The sequence below is a fragment of the Taudactylus pleione genome, unplaced genomic scaffold, assembly GCF_031769625.1.
Source record: "Taudactylus pleione unplaced genomic scaffold, aTauple2 ptg000316l, whole genome shotgun sequence".
In the NCBI taxonomy this organism is placed as follows: Eukaryota; Metazoa; Chordata; class Amphibia; order Anura; family Myobatrachidae; genus Taudactylus; species Taudactylus pleione.
The window spans coordinates 2,723,285-2,745,035 of NW_028284717.1; the positions used below are offsets into that span (position 1 = coordinate 2,723,285).

Consider the following 21,751-nt stretch of genomic DNA (forward strand, 5'->3'; position numbering starts at 1 on the left):
TTTACAGTAGATGGTATACTATCCAATATACAGGGTGTTTCACTCGCTATTGGCCCCAAAGATTTTCTTATAACTTTTAAAGTAATGGTAATTTAGTGAAATGTGACACAGACATACTTTGGTCTATGAGAAACATGAGTAGGTCATAGGAAGTGTTGAAAGTGTTTGCCATTAGCATCCAGGCCAGCTGTACATGCATGCTCGAAGTGACGGCCAGCTGTTCCCACCCTAGTCAGCAGCGCAGTCCAATATTCATATAGGGGAGCCACACCAACTGCCAGTGATGATACCACTGAGGATATAACCAGTGAGGATGGCAGTTGGTGCGGTTCCCCTATTTGAATTTTAGACTGCGCTTCAGCCCAATCTCTGGAGCCACCACTGCTAGACAGTAGATATTCCTACACCTGACATTGGTGTTGTGTACTGAGACGTCCGCATTCATTGCGTCTGTGTGTTACCTGCCGATATGAACCTGGTGGATAAAGGCATGCCATGGACAATTTATTGAGCAGTTTGGAGGTTAGAAACCACCATTTGTATCTGGTGAATAAACTGTAAACCACAGGAACATTATTGGATGTCCATGGAGGAGCACGAACACCTTCAACACTTGCTGTGACCTCCTCATGTTTCTCATAGACCAAGGTATGTCTGTCACATTTCACTACATTACGTCCATTACTTTGAAAGTTATAAGAAAAACTTTGGGGCCAATAGCGAGTGAAACACCCTGTACAATATTTTAATGGTATGATTATTTGTATAAAAATATCCCTTTCTTTGGTGACAAGAGATATCATAGAGTGACAAAAATAGTGGTATCGGTCACTGTGTTTTCCATTTTAGCCCATGCCTCATCCCACCAGTCAGTGACAAAGCTAACAATATATTTCACACTTACTTATACTACGCTTTGATTGAACAATAACTGCCAATTACAGTATCTGCTCTATTCCTCAACTTTCAACTTAGTTACCACAGCCGGGTACTTCACTACCCAATGCTAAGTGTTGCCATAATGCCCCTGATCACAAAATGCAGCTTACCTTTCTCTAAATAAAAAATCATAACTAAACAAACAGTATGCCAAAACATAATTTAATAATATGATAATTAAAATAGCAAAATGTTTAATTTCATTGTCATAAAATACTTGTCACGTATTACAAAGAATAATGGCATTCTAATAAGAAATATAGGCCCTCATTCAGAGCCGTACGCTCTGAGCAGAGCGCACGCTCTGAATGAGGGCCGGGCTCCATTTTCATGGAGCGTCCTCCTGGACGCTCGTATAGCTGTGGGTCACCACCCACAGGCTATACGAGCGTGCTTTGTGATGGCCGCAATGGTCGAGATCGAAATTGCGAGCCGGAGCCTGCGGTTGAGGTTTTCAACCGCAAGCTCCGGAGTGATTTTGGCTCTATCAGAGCCAAAATCACTCCCACTGACATCACTAGTGATGTCAGTGGGCCGGCTTCTGACGGGAGGCGTTCCCGTGGGAACGCCCCCGTCAGGGAGGCACGCCCCCGGCACGCCCACCAAAGGGGGCGTGCTGTCAATCAACATTGACAGCACGCCCCCTTTGATCGGACACAACGAGCGAAGGACTTTCCTTCGCTCGTCGCGTCTGACGCATGCGCACGACGGAGCTCCCTCCGTCGTGCGCATGCTCAGTACATAACATCGACCCACTTGCGAGCGGACAGCCGCTCGCGAGTGGGTCTGAATCAGGCCCATATATGGCATATGCACACTTGCCAGCTCTCCCTGATTGTCAGGGAGACTCCCTGAAATAGCAGCAATCTCCCGGACTCCCTGAAGAGTCCAGCAATCTCCCTGATAGCACCTTACCCCCATGAGGAAGTTGTTATATACTAGGAAAAAAAAGGAATAAAGGTGCATACACAAGTAACGATTTTTTGAACGATTTGTCAATAACGACGTCGTTATCGTTAAATCGTTCACAAAAATCGTTCAGTTTATGAGTTATACCGATGAACGATAATCACAAATGCGCACTCCCGTTTGTAGTTATCGTTCATTGTATCGTTCAGGCTGTCCAACATGACGATTTTCATTAATGGAAGGAACATTATTCGTTCATCGTTCAAAAAATCGTTCATTACACTTCAAAAAATCTTCACTTTTTCAAGGGAAAAACTTTTAAACAGACTCATCAGTGTCATTTCCCTGCATTGGTTACGAGGTACAATGATGTATCAGTGTGTTTTCACCAACACATGGTTCTTACCGAGCAACAACTGCTGATTTGGGGCTCGTTTACAATTGGATGTAAGTCAACTTTATGACACGCCTCTGGGGCCGAATAGTACATGTTCATTTTAACACTGTGCTTAGAGGTGTTGCTTTCACAATCCCCCTGAACTGCTTTTTTAAAAGGCGGACAAGTATGGATATGTCACTGTACACAGCAAAATATACATTCAAACATAGGCAAGTATGATATATAGCATATGCACAGCAGATATGAAATATGAGAGATGCACTATGCCTGGTATAGCGCACTGTGTATACAGACAGGACTTACAGAGGTTTTCCTTTGGATTCACACGTCAATGTCAGCTGCTGGCCCTCCTGTGGTACTGGGGTGGAGGGCAGAATCTTAACAGTGGGAGTATCTGAAAAAAATTAGAAAAATATTACAGTATGAATTTTAAATATTACACTCTAGGCCAAAATATCGAAATACATTCTTTCCATTTTCCCTCTGTCCGTCATTTTATAATGTAATTGAAGCGTCCCCCTCATCGGTTTACCCCACTTTTGAATAAACGAACGGCTTAAGCTCACGCTTGTAAACCTTGCCTGAAGAATGGATCATCTGACCCAAAAGTGTGAAAAATCTCTGGGATTAAAAGACATCATTTATATATATACTGTATACGGATATACAGCAATACTCTAAATCATTACACTTCATGCAATGTGGTAAATGACAGCACATGAAGTGTCTGCCAGATTGTCAGGAATTGGAGGCACCTATACACGTGTATTGTCTGTGCTAAAGTGGCCGGTCGTAATAACACTAGCAACAACTGAGTTGTAATTGAGTCCATGCATAATGACATTTAGAAACATCATAGGGCTAATCCACGCTGCTGCGGCTGCTTTAGCGTCATTTGCCGTAGTTGCGTCTGCGACTTTATGCTAATTCTAGCATCAGCCCTTCGCCTGGCGCACAGCTGCGGGGGCAGTTCAAGTAGACGGTGCGGGGGCGTACCGATGCAATCGCGTCATAGTGGACCCGCCCTCTGCTCTATAATGCTAATATTACTGGCATTATAAGGCAGGGGGCAGGGCTACATTGACGCGATTCAGCGTGAATTGCGTCATCGCACCCCCGGAAAGCCCACTTTTGCAGGGTTTGCGGGGTGCCGGCAGCCATTCCGGGGGACTTGCCTAGTCTTGCGGGTTGTTGGGAGCGGCACCCAATTTTCAGGAGGCTCCAGACAGTCCCGGGAGACTAGGCAAGTATGATATTGCTGCATCTGAATAACCACCTCCCAGAAGCCGCCCAGGAACGGCCGATACATTTCACACACTACGCAACTAAATCACAACTGCGTCTCTGTGCGTACACATGCCACGGAGGAATGATATTGGCAAACGCAGAGTAGCACAAAAAAGTTAAACTCTGCAAACATGGGCAATGTGTGTGACTTAGACTCAGGTCCCATATCTGACTGTAGCACACATAAGGCAGCAGCCCTATGCCCCATGTACAGTACATGTATTCCTTATAAAGATGACGGCAGCAGTAATACTGTACGTGCATCAATCATCCAAACAATCATCTACTTGCCCTCCAACAGACTCATTTCAACAGGATAATAATTGTGGCTGTAATATATAGTATGGGTATTTCTTACTCTGATTATGTTGGTTATGCAAGAAAGCATATCTCATACTTCAATATAGTGTTACACTTCCATATCAGTGAACAGTTTGAAGCATATATGAACTATGCATTGTACTGATGTCACCAGATTAAGTACTGTGCATTATGCTACAGTCATCGAAAAATCTGTGTCTGTCTACTAGTCACCAATATAAATTCTGCTTTTTTACTACGGTGACAAACATATGGGTCTGCACTGTGATATAATCACATATAGTATAGATAGATAGATATAATCAACACTATATGGGCTCTGCATTTCACTGTAGTCACTAGAATTGGGCATTGGTTTGCACTCTATTCACCGGAATAAGTACTCTGTAATATACTATAGTCACTGGAATATGGACTCTGTATTATACTACAACCAGAATATGTACTCTATATTATACAAAAGTCACCAGAATATGTACTCTATATTATACTACAGCCAGAATATGTATTCTATATTATACTACAGTCACCAGAATATGTACTCTGTATTATACTACAACCAGAATATGGACTCTATATTGTACTACAACCAGAATATGGACTCTATATTGTACTACAGTCAACAGAATATGTACTCTATGTTATACTACAGTCACCAGAATATGTACTCTATATTATACAATAGTCACCAGAATATGTACTCTGTATTATACTACAGTCACCAGAATATGTACTCTATATTATACTACAATCACCAGAATATGTACTCTATATTATACAATAGTAACCAGAATATGTACTCTATATTATACAATAGTCACCAGAATATGTACTCTATATTATACTACAACCATAATATGTATTCTATATTATACTACAGTCACCAGAATATGTACTCTGTATTATACTACAACCAGAATATGGACTCTATCTATATTATACAATAGTCACCAGAATATGTACTCTATATTATACTACAACCAGAATATGTACTCTATATTGTACAACAGTCAACAGAATATGTACTCTATATTATACTACAGTCACCAGAATATGTACTCTATATTATACAATAGTCACCAGAATATGTACTCTATATTATACTACAACCAGAATATGTACTCTATATTGTACAACAGTCAACAGCATATGTACTCTATATTATACTACAGTCACCAGAATATGTACTCTATATTATACAATAGTCACCAGAATATGTACTCTGTATTATACAATAGTCACCAGAATATGTACTCTATATTACACTACAGTCACCAGAATATGTACTCTATATTATACTACAACAAGAATATGTACTTCATATTATACTACAGTCACCAGAATATGTACTCTATATTATACAATAGTAACCAGAATATGTACTCTATATTATACTACAGTCACCAGAATATGTACTCTATATTATACAATAGTAACCAGAATATGTACTCTATATTATACAATAGTCACCAGAATATGTACTCTATATTATACTACAACCAGAATATGTACTCTATATTATACTACAGTCACTAGAATATGAACTCTATATTATACAATAGTCACCAGAAAATGTACTCTATATAATACTACAGTCACCAGAATATGTACTCTATATTATACAATAGTCACCAGAATATGCAGTCTATATTATACAATAGTCACCAGAATATGTACTCTGTATTATACAACAGTCACCAGATATGTACTCTATGTTATACATTAGTGACCAGAATATGTACTTTATTTTATACTACAGTCACCACAATATGTACTCTATGTTATACTAGTCACCAGAATATGTACTCTATATTATACTACAGTTACCAGAATATGTACTCTTTATTATACAATAGTCACCAGAATATGTACTCTGTATTATACAATAGTCACCAGAATATGTACTCTATATTATACTACAGTCACCAGAATATGTACTCTATATTATACAATAGTCACCAGTATATGTACTCTGTATTATACAATAGTCACCAGAATATGTACTCTATATTATACTACAGTCACCAGAATATGTACTCTATTTTATACTACTGTCACCAGAATATGTACTCTATATTATACTACATTTACCAGAATATGTACTCTATATTATACAATAGTCACCAGTATATGTACTCTGTATTATACAATAGTCACCAGAATATGTACTCTATATTATACTACAGTCACCAGAATATGTACTCTGTATTATACAATAGTCACCGGAATATGGACTCTATATTATACTACAGTCACCAGAATATGTACTGTATGTTATACAATAGTCACCAGAATATGTACTCTGTATTATACAATAGTCACCAGAATATGTACTCTATATTATACATTAGTCACCAGAATATGTACTCTATTTTATACTACAGTCACCAGAATATGTACTCTATATTATACTACAGTTACTAGAATATGTACTCTGTATTATACAATAGTCACCAGAATATGTACTCTATATTATACAATAGTCACCAGAATATGTACTCTGTATTATACAATAGTCACCAGAAAATGTACTCTATATTATACATTAGTCACCAGAATATGTACTCTATTCTATACTACAGTCACCAGTATATGTACTCTATATTATACTACAGTTACTAGAATATGTATTCTTTATTATACAATAGTCACCAGAATATGTACTCTATATTATACAATAGTCACCAGAATATGTACTCTGCATTATACAATAGTCACCAGAATATGTACTCCATATTATACAATAGTCACCAGAATATGTACTCTATTTTATACTACAGTCACCAGAATATGTACTCTATATTATACCACAGTTACCAGAATATGTTCTCTATATTATACAATAGTCACCAGTATATGTACTCTGTATTATACAATAGTCACCAGAATATGTACTCTATATTATACTACAGTCACCAGAATATGTACTCTGCATTATACAATAGTCACCAGAATATGGACTCTGTATTATACAATAGTCACCAGAATATGTACTCTATATTATACTACAGTCACCAGAATATGTACTGTATGTTATACAATAGTCACCAGAATATGTACTCTGTATTATACAATAGTCACCAGAATATGTACTCTATATTATACTACAACAAGAATATGTACTCTATATTATACTACAGTCACCAGAATATGTACTCTATATTATACAATAGTCACCAGAATATATACTCAATATAATACTACAGTCACCAGAATATGTACTCTATATTATACAATAGTCACCAGAATATGCAGTCTATATTATACAATAGAAACCAGAATATGTACTCTGTATTATACAACAGTCACCAGATATGTACTCTATATTATACAATAGTCACCAGTATATGTACTCTGTATTATACAATAGTCACCAGAATTTGTACTCTATATTAGACTACAGTCACCAGAATATGTACTCTATATTATACAATAGTCACCAGTATATGTACTCTGTATTATACAATAGTCACCAGAATTTGTACTCTATATTATACAATAGTCACCAGTATATGTACTCCGTATTATACAATAGTCACCAGAATATGTACTCTACATTATACTACAGTCACCAGAATATGTACTCTATTTTATATTACAGTCACCAGAATATGTGCTCTATATTATACTACATTTACCAGAATATGTACTCTATATTATACAATAGTGACCAGTTTATGTACTCTGTATTATACAATAGTCACCAGAATATGTACTCTATATTATACTACAGTCACCAGAATATGTACTCTGTATTATACTACAGTTACTAGAATATGTACTCTGTATTATACAATAGTCACCAGAATATGTACTCTATATTATACAATAGTCACCAGAATATGTACTCAGTAGTCACCAGAATATGTACTCCATATTATACAATAGTCACCAGAATATGTACTCTATTTTATACTACAGTCACCAGAATATGTACTCTATATTATACTACAGTTACCAGAATATGTACTCTATATTATACAATAGTCACCAGTATATGTACTCTGTATTATACAATAGTCACCAGAATATGTACTCTATATTATACAATAGTCACCAGAATATGTACTCTGTATTATACAATAGTCACCAGAATATGGACTCTATATTATACTACAGTCACCAGAATATGTACTCTATATTATACTACAGTTACTAGAATATGTACTCTGTATTATACAATAGTCACCAGAATATGTACTCTATATTATACAATAGTCACCAGAATATGTACTCTGCATTATATAATAGTCACCAGAATATGTACTCCATATTATACTACAGTCACCAGAATATGTACTCTATATTATACTACAGTTACCAGAATATGTACTCTATATTATACAATAGTCACCAGTATATGTAATCTGCATTATACAATAGTCACCAGAATATGTACTCTATATTATACTACAGTCACCAGAATATGTACTCTGCATTATACAATAGTCACCGGAATATGGACTCTATATTATACTACAGTCACCAGAATATGTACTGTATGTTATACAATAGTCACCAGAATATGTACTCTGTATTATACAATAGTCACCAGAATATGTACTCTATATTATACTACAACAAGAATATGTACTCTATATTATACTACAGTCACCAGAATATGTACTCTACATTATACAATAGTCACCAGTATATGTACTCTGTATTATACAATAGTCACCAGAATATGGACTCTGTATTATACAACAGTCACCAGAATATGTACTCTGCATTATACAATAGTCACCAGAATATGGACTCTGTATTATACAATAGTCACCAGAATATGTACTCTATATTATACTACAGTCACCAGAATATGTACTGTATGTTATACAATAGTCACCAGAATATGTACTCTGTATTATACAATAGTCACCAGAATATGTACTCTATATTATACTACAATAAAGAATATGTACTCTATATTATACTACAGTCACCAGAATATGTACTCTATATTATACAATAGTAACCAGAATATGTACTCTATATTATACAATAGTCACCAGAATATGTACTCTATATTATACTACAACCAGAATATGTACTCTATATTATACTACAGTCACCAGAATATGTACTCTATATTATACAATAGTCACCAGTATATGTACTCTGTATTATACAATAGTCACCAGAATATGTACTCTATATTATACTACAGTCACCAGAATATGTACTCTATTTTATACTACTGTCACCAGAATATGTACTCTATATTATACTACATTTACCAGAATATGTACTCTATATTATACAATAGTCACCAGTATATGTACTCTGTATTATACAATAGTCACCAGAATATGTACTCTATATTATACTACAGTCACCAGAATATGTACTCTGTATTATACAATAGTCACCGGAATATGGACTCTATATTATACTACAGTCACCAGAATATGTACTGTATGTTATACAATAGTCACCAGAATATGTACTCTGTATTATACAATAGTCACCAGAATATGTACTCTATATTATACATTAGTCACCAGAATATGTACTCTATTTTATACTACAGTCACCAGAATATGTACTCTATATTATACTACAGTTACTAGAATATGTACTCTGTATTATACAATAGTCACCAGAATATGTACTCTATATTATACAATAGTCACCAGAATATGTACTCTGTATTATACAATAGTCACCAGAAAATGTACTCTATATTATACATTAGTCACCAGAATATGTACTCTATTCTATACTACAGTCACCAGAATATGTACTCTATATTATACTACAGTTACTAGAATATGTATTCTGTATTATACAATAGTCACCAGAATATGTACTCTATATTATACAATAGTCACCAGAATATGTACTCTGCATTATACAATAGTCACCAGAATATGTACTCCATATTATACAATAGTCACCAGAATATGTACTCTATTTTATACTACAGTCACCAGAATATGTACTCTATATTATACCACAGTTACCAGAATATGTTCTCTATATTATACAATAGTCACCAGTATATGTACTCTGTATTATACAATAGTCACCAGAATATGTACTCTATATTATACTACAGTCACCAGAATATGTACTCTGCATTATACAATAGTCACCAGAATATGGACTCTGTATTATACAATAGTCACCAGAATATGTACTCTATATTATACTACAGTCACCAGAATATGTACTGTATGTTATACAATAGTCACCAGAATATGTACTCTGTATTATACAATAGTCACCAGAATATGTACTCTATATTATACTACAACAAGAATATGTACTCTATATTATACTACAGTCACCAGAATATGTACTCTATATTATACAATAGTCACCAGAATATATACTCAATATAATACTACAGTCACCAGAATATGTACTCTATATTATACAATAGTCACCAGAATATGCAGTCTATATTATACAATAGAAACCAGAATATGTACTCTGTATTATACAACAGTCACCAGATATGTACTCTATATTATACAATAGTCACCAGTATATGTACTCTGTATTATACAATAGTCACCAGAATATGTACTCTATATTATACAATAGTCACCAGAATATGTACTCAGTAGTCACCAGAATATGTACTCTATATTATACTACAGTCACCAGAATATGTACTGTATGTTATACAATAGTCACCAGAATATGTACTCTGTATTATACAATAGTCACCAGAATATGTACTCTATATTATACTACAACAAGAATATGTACTCTATATTATACTACAGTCACCAGAATATGTACTCTATATTATACAATAGTCACCGGAATATGGACTCTATATTATACTACAGTCACCAGAATATGTACTGTATGTTATACAATAGTCACCAGAATATGTACTCTGTATTATACAATAGTCACCAGAATATGTACTCTATATTATACTACAACAAGAATATGTACTCTATATTATACTACAGTCACCAGAATATGTACTCTACATTATACAATAGTAACCAGAATATGTACTCTATATTATACTACAGTCACCAGAATATGTACTCTATATTATACAATATTCACCAGAATATGTACTGTATATTATACAATAGTCACCAGAATATGTACTCTATATTATACTACAACCAGAATATGTACTATATATTATACTACAGTCACCAGAATATGTACTCTATATTATACAATAGTCACCAGAATATGTACTCTATATTATACAATAGTCACCAGTATATGTACTCTGTATTATACAATAGTCACCAGAATATGGACTCTGTATTATACAACAGTCACCAGAATATGTACTCTGCATTATACAATAGTCACCAGAATATGGACTCTGTATTATACAATAGTCACCAGAATATGTACTCTATATTATACTACAGTCACCAGAATATGTACTGTATGTTATACAATAGTCACCAGAATATGTACTCTGTATTATACAATAGTCACCAGAATATGTACTCTATATTATACTACAACAAGAATATGTACTCTATATTATACTACAGTCACCAGAATATGTACTCTATATTATACAATAGTAACCAGAATATGTACTCTATATTATACAATAGTCACCAGAATATGTACTCTATATTATACTACAACCAGAATATGTACTCTATATTATACTACAGTCACCAGAATATGTACTCTATATTATACAATAATCACCAGAATATGTACTCTATATAATACTACAGTCACCAGAATATGTAATCTATATTATACAATAGTCACCAGAATATGCAGTCTATATTATACAATAGTCACCAGAATATGTACTCTGTATTATACAACAGTCACCAGATATGTACTCTATATTATACATTAGTCACCAGAATATGTACTTTATTTTATACTACAGTCACCACAATATGTACTCTATGTTATACTAGTCACCAGAATATGTACTCTATATTATACTACAGTTACCAGAATATGTACTCTATATTATACTACAGTCACCAGAATATGTACTCTATTTTATACTACAGTCACCAGAATATGTGCTCTATATTATACTACATTTACCAGAATATGTACTCTATATTATACAATAGTGACCAGTTTATGTACTCTGTAATATACAATAGTCACTAGAATATGTACTCTATATTATACTACAGTCACCAGAATATGTACTCTGTATTATACAATAGTCAACGGAATATGGACTCTATATTATACTACAGTCACCAGAAAATGTACTCTATATTATACTACAGTTACTAGAATATGTACTCTGTATTATACAATAGTCACCAGAATATGTACTCTATATTAGGGATGTGCGCCGGACCATTTTTGCCGGATTTGGATTTGGTTCTAATTCGTCGTCCGGCTTTGGATTTGGATTTGGATTTGCCAAACTGCGGTGACTGGCCCTGGATTTGGATTTGGATTTGGATTTGGATTTTTTTACAAAAATTGACAAAAAAAGCTAAAATCACATAAATTGGTCTTTTTTTTCTTCCTAGAGTATTATTAACCTCAATAACATTAATTTCCAGTCAATTTAGACCATATCACAGCTTATAATATTGTTTTCAACAATATTGGCCAAAGGTTGCAGTGAGCTGACTGGTTACTAAGCGACAAAGCAGCGGCACAACGACACAGACACCACAGTATAAAGCACATCTATGACACATTGCCACACAGCAGTGGCAGAAATGAAAAGTAGTGCACCCACCCAGTGGGGAACGGCCAACAGAGTCACAGTACTTGTTTACAAAGTGGGCTACGGCCCTAGGAGTCACAGTGCACAATCTTATTAGCATTACACCGCACATAGGGCCTGATTCACATTACACCATAAAGTAGTGTCTCTTATTTATGTTACGACACACAGTAGTGCCCCTTTTACACAATGCCCACAGTAGTGACACTTTTACACAATGCCCACAGTAGCGGTGTCCCTTACACAATGTCCCCAAGCAGTGGTGCCCCCTATGCAGTCCCCTTAGTAGTACGGTCCACTATGCAGTGCCCCCAGTTGAATGCTCCCCAGTAGTATGCCCCCCATTAGCAGGCCCCCCCAGTAGTATGTCCCCCATTAGCAGGCCCCCCCAGTAGTATGCCCCCTATTAGCATGCCACCCAGTAGTATGCCCCCCCAGTAGTATGGCTCCCCCAGTAGTAGGCTGCCCCAGTAGCAGGCCCCCCCAGTAGTAGGCTGCTCCAGTAGTAGCCCCCACTGTAGTATGCCCCCCCCCTGTAGTATGGCACCCCCTGTAGTAGGCCCCCCCAGTAGTATGGCCCCCCCAGTAGCAGGCCCCTCAGCAGTATGGCCCCCCCAGTAGCAGACCCCCCCCAGTAGTATAGCCCCCCCCAGTAGCAGGCCCCTCTGTAGTATGGCCCCCCAGTAGTATAGCCCTGCCCAGTAGCAGACCCCCCCAGTAGTGCAGACCCCCCCAGTAGTATAGCCCCCCCCCAGTAGCAGGCCCCTCTGTAGTATGGCCCCCCAATAGTGCAGATCCCCCCCAGTAGTATGGCCCCCCCAGTAGCAGACCCCCCCCAGTAGTATAGCCCCCCCCAGTAGCAGGCCCCTCTGTAGTATGGCCCCCCCAGTAGTATTGCCTCCCCCAGTAGCAGCCCCCCCCCAGTAGTGCAGACCCCCCCCCCAGTAGTATAGCCCCCCCAGTAGCAGGCCCCTCTGTAGTATGGCCCCCCCAGTAGTATAGCCCCCCCCCAGTAGCAGACCCCCCCAGTAGTGCAGACCCCCCCCCCAGTAGCGCCCCCGGACCTTTGACAAGTAAAAAAATAAAAAAAATAAAACTTACCTGTATCCCCGCTCCCGCGCCGTCCGCTCTGTCACACGCTGAGGAGGGAGCCGGAAGACGGAGCTCATGTGTGAGCTCCAGCCGGCTCCCTCCGTGCAGCAGCCAATGAGAGTCTGTGTGACTCTCATTGGCTGCTGTAACAAACACACAGCTGCCGCTGGCGGCTGTGTGTCTGTGTCTGTGTAGGGCAGAGCGCTATCACTGCGCTCTGCCCTACACGCGAGGAGACCTGATGTCGGATTCTCTAGTGAGAATCCGACATCAGGCGGCCGCCGATCGGCCCCGAACGGGGATCCGAGTCAGGCGGTGAACACCCGAACAGGGTTCGGGTGGACTCGGATCCCCAATGTTCGGAGCGGTTCGGATTCCACAGAATCCGAACCGCTCATCTCTACTCTATATTATACAATAGTCACCAGAATATGTACTCTGTATTATACAATAGTCACCAGAATATGTACTCCATATTATACAATAGTCACCAGAATATGTACTCTATTTTATACTACAGTCACCAGAATATGTACTCTATATTATACTACAGTTACCAGAATATGTACTCTATATTATACAATAGTCACCAGTATATGTACTCTGTATTATACAATAGTCACCAGAATATGTACTCTATATTGTACAATAGTCACCAGTATATGTACTCTGTATTATACAATAGTCACCAGAATATGTACTCTATATTATACTACAGTCACCAGAAAAAGTACTCTATTTTATACTACAGTCACCAGAATATGTGCTCTATATTATACTACATTTACCTGAATATGTACTCTATATTATACAATAGTCACCAGAATATGTACTTTATTTTATACTACAGTCACCACAATATGTACTCTATGTTATACTAGTCACCAGAATATGTACTCTATATTATACTACAGTTACCAGAATATGTACTCTTTATTATACAATAGTCACCAGAATATGTACTCTGTATTATACAATAGTCACCAGAATTTGTACTCTATATTAGACTACAGTCACCAGAATATGTACTCTATATTATACAATAGTCACCAGTATATGTACTCTGTATTATACAATAGTCACCAGAATATGTACTCTATATTATACAATAGTCACCAGTATATGTACTCTGTATTATACAATAGTCACCAGAATATGTACTCTATGTTATACTAGTCACCAGAATATGTACTCTATATTATACTACAGTTACCAGAATATGTACTCTTTATTATACAATAGTCACCAGAATATGTACTCTGTATTATACAATAGTCACCAGAATATGTACTCTATATTAGACTACAGTCACCAGAATATGTACTCTATATTATACAATAGTCACCAGTATATGTACTCTGTATTATACAATAGTCACCAGAATATGTACTCTATGTTATACAATAGTCACCAGTATATGTACTCTGTATTATACAATAGTCACCAGAATATGTACTCTATATAATACTACAGTCACCAGAATATGTACTCTATATTATACTACATTTACCAGAATATGTACTCTATATTATACAATAGTGACCAGTTTATGTACTCTGTAATATACAATAGTCACCAGAATATGTACTCTATATTATACTACAGTCACCAGAATATGTACTCTGTATTATACAATAGTCAACGGAATATGGACTCTATATTATACTACAGTCACCAGAAAATGTACTCTATATTATACTACAGTTACTAGAATATGTACTCTGTATTATACAATAGTCACCAGAATATGTACTCTATATTGTACAATAGTCACCAGTATATGTACTCTGTATTATACAATAGTCACCAGAATATGTACTCTATATTATACTACAGTCACCAGAATATGTACTCTATTTTATACTACAGTCACCAGAATATGTGCTCTATATTATACTACATTTACCTGAATATGTACTCTATATTATACAATAGTCACCAGAATATGTACTTTATTTTATACTACAGTCACCACAATATGTACTCTATGTTATACTAGTCACCAGAATATGTACTCTATATTATACTACAGTTACCAGAATATGTACTCTTTATTATACAATAGTCACCAGAATATGTACTCTGTATTATACAATAGTCACCAGAATTTGTGCTCTATATTATACTACATTTACCAGAATATGTACTCTATATTATACAATAGTGACCAGTTTATGTACTCTGTATTATACAATAGTCACCAGAATATGTACTCTATATTATACTACAGTCACCAGAATATGTACTCTGTATTATACAATAGTCACCGGAATATGGACTCTATATTAGGGGTGTGCACCGGCCACTTTTCGTGTTTTGTGTTTTGGTTTTGGATCTGGATCTTTCTTCGTGTTTTGGATCTGGATTGGTTTTGCCAAAACCACCCTTCCGTGTTTTGGGTTCTGGGTTTTGTGTTTTGGATCTGTATTTTTTTTTAAAAAAGCATAAAAACAGCTAAAATCACAGAATTTGTAGGTTTTTCTGCTCCTATGCTATTATTAACCTCAATAACCTTAATTTCCACTCATTTCCAGTCTATTCTGAACACCTCACACCTCACAATAGTGTTTTTATGTCCAAAACGTTGCACCGAGGTAGCTGGATGACTATGCTAAGCGACACGAGTGGGCGGCACAAACACTTGACCCATCTAGGCGTGAAACTGCAGTGGCAGACAGGATGGCAGTTTGAAAAACTAGGCCCCAAACTGTACATAATGCAAAGAAAAAAAAGAGGTGCAAGATGGAATTGTCCTTGGGCCCTCCCACCCACCCTTATGTTGTATAAACAGGACATGCACACTTTAACAAACCAATCATTTCAGCGCCAGGGTCTGCCACACAACTGTGGCTGAAATGATTGGTTCGTTTGGGCCCCCACAAAACAAGCTGGCAATTAATGTGTCCCTGCACAAACTGGCTCTATGGAGGCAAGATGTCATCCTCATCCTCCTCATCCACCGATTCCTCACCCTCTTCAGTGTGTACATCCTCATCCTCACAAAGTATTAACTCGTCCCCACTTGAATCCACCACCACAGGTCCCTCTGTACCTTCTGGAGGCTGGTCTCCCTGGAAGAGCTGATAATTCATTTTGATGAACATCATCTTCTCCACATTCTGTGGAAGCAACCTCCTACGCCTTTCGCTGACAAGGTTCCCGGCTGCACTAAACACTCTTTCGGAGTACACACTGGAGGGGGGGCAACTCAGGTAAAATAGAGCCAGTTTGTACAGGGGCCTCCAAATTGCCTCTTTTTCCTGCCAGTACAGGTATGGACTGTCTGCCATGCCTACTTGGATGCTGTCACCGATGTAATCCTCCACCATTCTGTCAATGGTGACAGTATCATATGCAGTGACAGTAGACATGTCAGAAATTGTTGCCAGGTCCTTCAGTCCGGACCAGATGTCCAAACTTGGTCCTGCCTGCCCTGCATCACCGCCAGCGGGTTGCTTAGGATACCTAAGTTTTTTCCTGGCAGCCCCAGTTGCAGGAGAAAATGAAGAAGGAGCCGTTGACGTGTCACGTTCCGCTTCAGCTGACAGTGTGTTCACCAGCAGGTCTTTGCACCTCTGCAGGCTTGTGTCGGCCGGAAAGAGAGACACCACATAGGCTTTAAACCTAGGATCGAGCACGGTGGCCAAAACGTAGTGGTCTGATTTCAACAGATTGACCACCCTGGAATCCTGGCAAAGCGAATGAAGGGCTTCATCCACAAGTCCCACATGCCGAGCGGAATCGCTCCGTCTTAGCTCCTCCTTCACTTTCTCCAGCTGCTTCTGCAAAAGCCTGATGAGGGGAATGACCTGACTCAAGCTGGCAGTGTCTGAACTGACTTCACGTGTGGCAAGTTCGAAGGGCTGGAGAACCTTGCACAACACGGAAATCATTCTCCACTGCGCTTGAGTCAGGTGCATACCCCCTCCTTTGCCTATGTCATAGGTGGATGTATAGGCTTGTATGGCCTTTTGCTGCTCCTCCATCCTCTGAAGCATATAGAGGGTTGAGTTCCACCGCGTCACAACCTCTTGCTTCAGGTGATGGCGGGGCAGGTTCAAGAGTGTTTGCTGGCGCTCCAGTCTTCGGCACGCAGTCGCTGAATGGCGAAAGTGGCCAGAAATTTTTCGGGCCACCCAAAGCGTCTCCTGCACGCCCCTGTCGCTTTTCAGAAAATTCTGCACCACCAAGTTTATTGTGTGAGCAAAACATGGGACGTGCTGGAATTTGCCCAGATGTAATGCCCGCACAATATTGGTGGCGTTGTCAGATATCACAAATCCCCAGGAGAGTCTAAGTGGGGTAAGCCACTGGGCGATGATTTCCCTCAGTTTCTCTAAGAGGTTGTCGGCGGTGTGCCTCTTACTGAAACCGGTGATACACAGCGTAGCCTGCCTTGTAACGAGCTGGCATTTCTGAGATGCTGCTACTGGTGACGCTGCTGCTGTTGCTGCGTAAGGTGATACATCTACCCAGTGGGCTGTCACAGTCATATAGTCCTTAGTCTGCCCTGTTCCACTTGTCCACATGTCCGTGGTTAAGTGGACATTGTGTACAACGGCATTTTTCAGGACACTGAGGACACTTTTTCTGACATTTCTGTACAGTCTCGGTATCGCCTGCCTAGTGAAGTGGAATCTAGACGGGATTTGGAACCGGGGACACACTACCTCCATCAATTGTCTAAATCCCACTGCACTAATGGCGGATACCGGACGCACGTCTAACACCAACATAGCAGTCAAGGCCTCAGTTATACGTTTTGCTTCAGGATGACTGCTGTCGTACTTCATCCTCCTCGCTAAGGACTGTTGGAGGGTCAATTGTTTAGTAAAAGTAGTGGTGTTCCTACTTCCTCTCTGGGATGATGAACGACTCCCAGCAGCAGCAACAGCAGCAGCGGCAGCAGTAGGCGTAGCAATGCAGGATCCTCCAGAGGAATCCCGGATAGGAGAGTCAGTCATGCCAGTGACATGGCCTGCAGGACTACTTCCGATCCTGACTAAGGAGGAAATTGACGAGGAGGGAGTTGACGGTGTGGTTTGCAGGCGCTTGGATACAACAGGACAACGGGATTTAGGTGTCCCTGGACTGCTTACGGTCTTAGCCAAAGTTTCTGAACTTGACAGTAACTTTTTATGAACGCGCTGCAGGTGCCGTATAAGGGAGGATGTTCCTAGGTGGTTGACGTCCCTACCCCTACTTATTTCACCTTTACATATGGTACATATGGCAAGACAGTTGTTGTCCGGATTTGGATAGAAATATTGCCAGACCAAAGAGGTGGAATGTTTGGTCTTCTGCCCAGGCATGACCGTGATGGGCTTTTTCATCCCACGGACAACAACTGTCTCCCCCGGAGCCTGATTTAAACAAACCACATCACCATCAGAATCCTCCTCGCCAACTTCCTCCTCAGCGCCAGCTACACCAGTATCCTCATCCTGTTGTACTTCAACAGTGACATCTTCAATTTGCATATCAGCAAGTGGACTGTGGGTGCTCCTTTCAGCACTTGCAGGGGGCGTGCAAATGGTGGAAAGAGCCACCTCTTCCCGTCCAGTGCTGGGAAGGTCAGGCATCGCAACCACCACCACACTTGGACTCTCCTTGGGGATTTGTGATATCTTCTTAGAAAGCACAGTTCTTCGCTGTGCTTTTGCCAGCTTAACTCTTTTGATTTTTTTAGTGGGAGGAGGGCTTCCATCGTCATGTGAAGCTGAACCACTAGTCATGAACATACTAGGGATCGACCTTAGCCGTTCCTTGCCACTCCGTGTCGTAAATGGCATATTGGCAAGTTTACGTTTCTCTTCAGCTGATTTAAATGTCTTTTTCAAGGTCATTTTCCTGAACTTTGCCATTTGGGATTGTATGTGCCCTCTACTATGACATTGGGCATCGGCCTTGGCAGACGACGTTGATGGCATGTTATCGTCTATGTCATGACTAGTGGCAGCAGCTTCAGCACTAGGAGGAAGTGGTTCTTGATCTTTCTCTATTTTATTTTTATCGGAGAAAGTTTGGTCCTCCATTTATGTTATATCGATTTGATATATACGTGCGGCTAAACACAGAAAATAATTTTTTTTTTGGTTTGGACTGGAGTGTACTTTGTGGGTTACAGCACCCTTTAACGGTCAAGCCAGCCGGCCCTTTACTTATGACACAGGCGCACGCTTGGCACTACTTTGTTGATGCACGTGCGGCTACTGCGCACACAATTCACAAACACAGAAAATAATTTTTTTTTGGTTTGGACTGGAGTGTACTTTCGGGGGTTACAGCACCCTTTAACGGTCAAGCCAGCCGGCCCTTTACTTATGACACAGGCGCACGCTTGGCACTACTTTGTTGATGCACGTGCGGCTACTGCGCACACAATTCACAAACACAGAAAATAATTTTTTTTTTGGTTTGGACTGGAGTGTACTTTCGGGGGTTACAGCACCCTTAACGGTCAAGCCAGCCGGCCCTTTACTTATGACACAGGTGCACGCTTGGCACTACTTTGTTGATGCACGTGCGGCTACTGCGCACACAATTCACAAACACAGAAAATAATTTTTTTTTTGGTTTGGACTGGAGTGTACTTTCGGGGGTTACAGCACCCTTTAACGGTCAAGCCAGCCGGCCCTTTACTTATGACACAGGCGCACGCTTGGCACTACTTTGTTGATGCACGTGCGGCTACTGCGCACACAATTCACAAACACAGAAAATAATTTTTTTTTTGGTTTGGACTGGAGTGTACTTTCGGGGGTTACAGCACCCTTAACGGTCAAGCCAGCCGGCCCTTTACTTATGACACAGGCGCACGCTTGGCACTACTTTGTTGATGCACGTGCGGCTACTGCGCACACAATTCACAAACACAGAAAATAATTTTTTTTTTGGTTTGGACTGGAGTGTACTTTCGGGGGTTACAGCACCCTTAACGGTCAAGCCAGCCGGCCCTTTACTTATGACACAGGCGCACGCTTGGCACTACTTTGTTGATGCACGTGCGGCTACTGCGCACACAATTCACAAACACAGAAAATATATTATTTTTTTAGCACTTGGGGGGAGCACCCCTGATGGACAGAGCACCCCCTGGACAACACTGCAGCACTCCTTTAGGACTGGGACACTGCACAGGACTTTGGAGTGGACACAGCCCCTATGGAGAACTGACTGCACAACACAGTCCAGCCAGCCCCTATGGACTTTGAAGTAGTGGACACAGCCCCTATTAACAACAGCAGCACAGCACAACACAGCCAGCCCCTATGGACTTTGAAATAGTGGACAACAGCAGCACTACACTACACTACACTACACAGCCCTAACTCCCACCCTCCCTCTTCACTGTCCACAGCCGAGTGAGAAAATGGCGCCGACGTGGGTACCTTATATAGGATCCAAAACCCGCGAGACTCGGAAGGCGGGATGATGACTTTTTGCCTCGATTTCAGATCCGAGTCAGGCGGGAAAAGTCGAGCCTGATTCGGATCGGACTCGGATCGGGGGGGCTCGGGGGGGTTCGGATTTCAGAAATCCGAACCCGCTCACCCCTACTCTATATTATACAATAGTCACCAGAATATGTACTCAATAGTCACCAGAATATGTACTCCATATTATACAATAGTCACCAGAATATGTACTCTATTTTATACTACAGTCACCAGAATATGTACTCTATATTATACTACAGTTACCAGAATATGTACTCTATATTATACAATAGTCACCAGTATATGTACTCTGTATTATACTACAGTCACCAGAATATGTACTCTATATTATACAATAGTCACCAGAATATGTACTGTATATTATACAATAGTCACCAGAATATGTACTCTATATTATACTACAACCAGAATATGTACTCTATATTATACTACAGTCACCAGAATATGTACTCTATATTATACAATAGTCACCAGAATATGTACTCTATATTATACAATAGTCACCAGTATATGTACTCTGTATTATACAATAGTCACCAGAATATGTACTCTATTTTATACTACAGTCACCAGAATATGTACTCCATATTATACTACAGTTACCAGAATATGTACTCTATATTATACAATAGTCACCAGTATATGTACTCTGTATTATACAATAGTCACCAGAATATGTATTCT

General features: G+C 39.1%; 1 protein-coding gene across 2 annotated transcripts in view; it reads right to left on the reverse strand.

The window, feature by feature from the left end:
• CADM2 (cell adhesion molecule 2) overlaps window positions 1–21,751 on the reverse strand; it is a 431,199-nt gene that overhangs the window by 194,798 nt on the left and 214,650 nt on the right. For both annotated transcript variants that reach the window (XM_088442731.1, XM_088442730.1), the window contains one exon: window positions 2,552–2,642. In XM_088442731.1, the coding sequence (XP_088298857.1) occupies window positions 2,552–2,642 (91 nt within the window). The remainder of the gene's footprint in view (window positions 1–2,551; window positions 2,643–21,751) is intronic.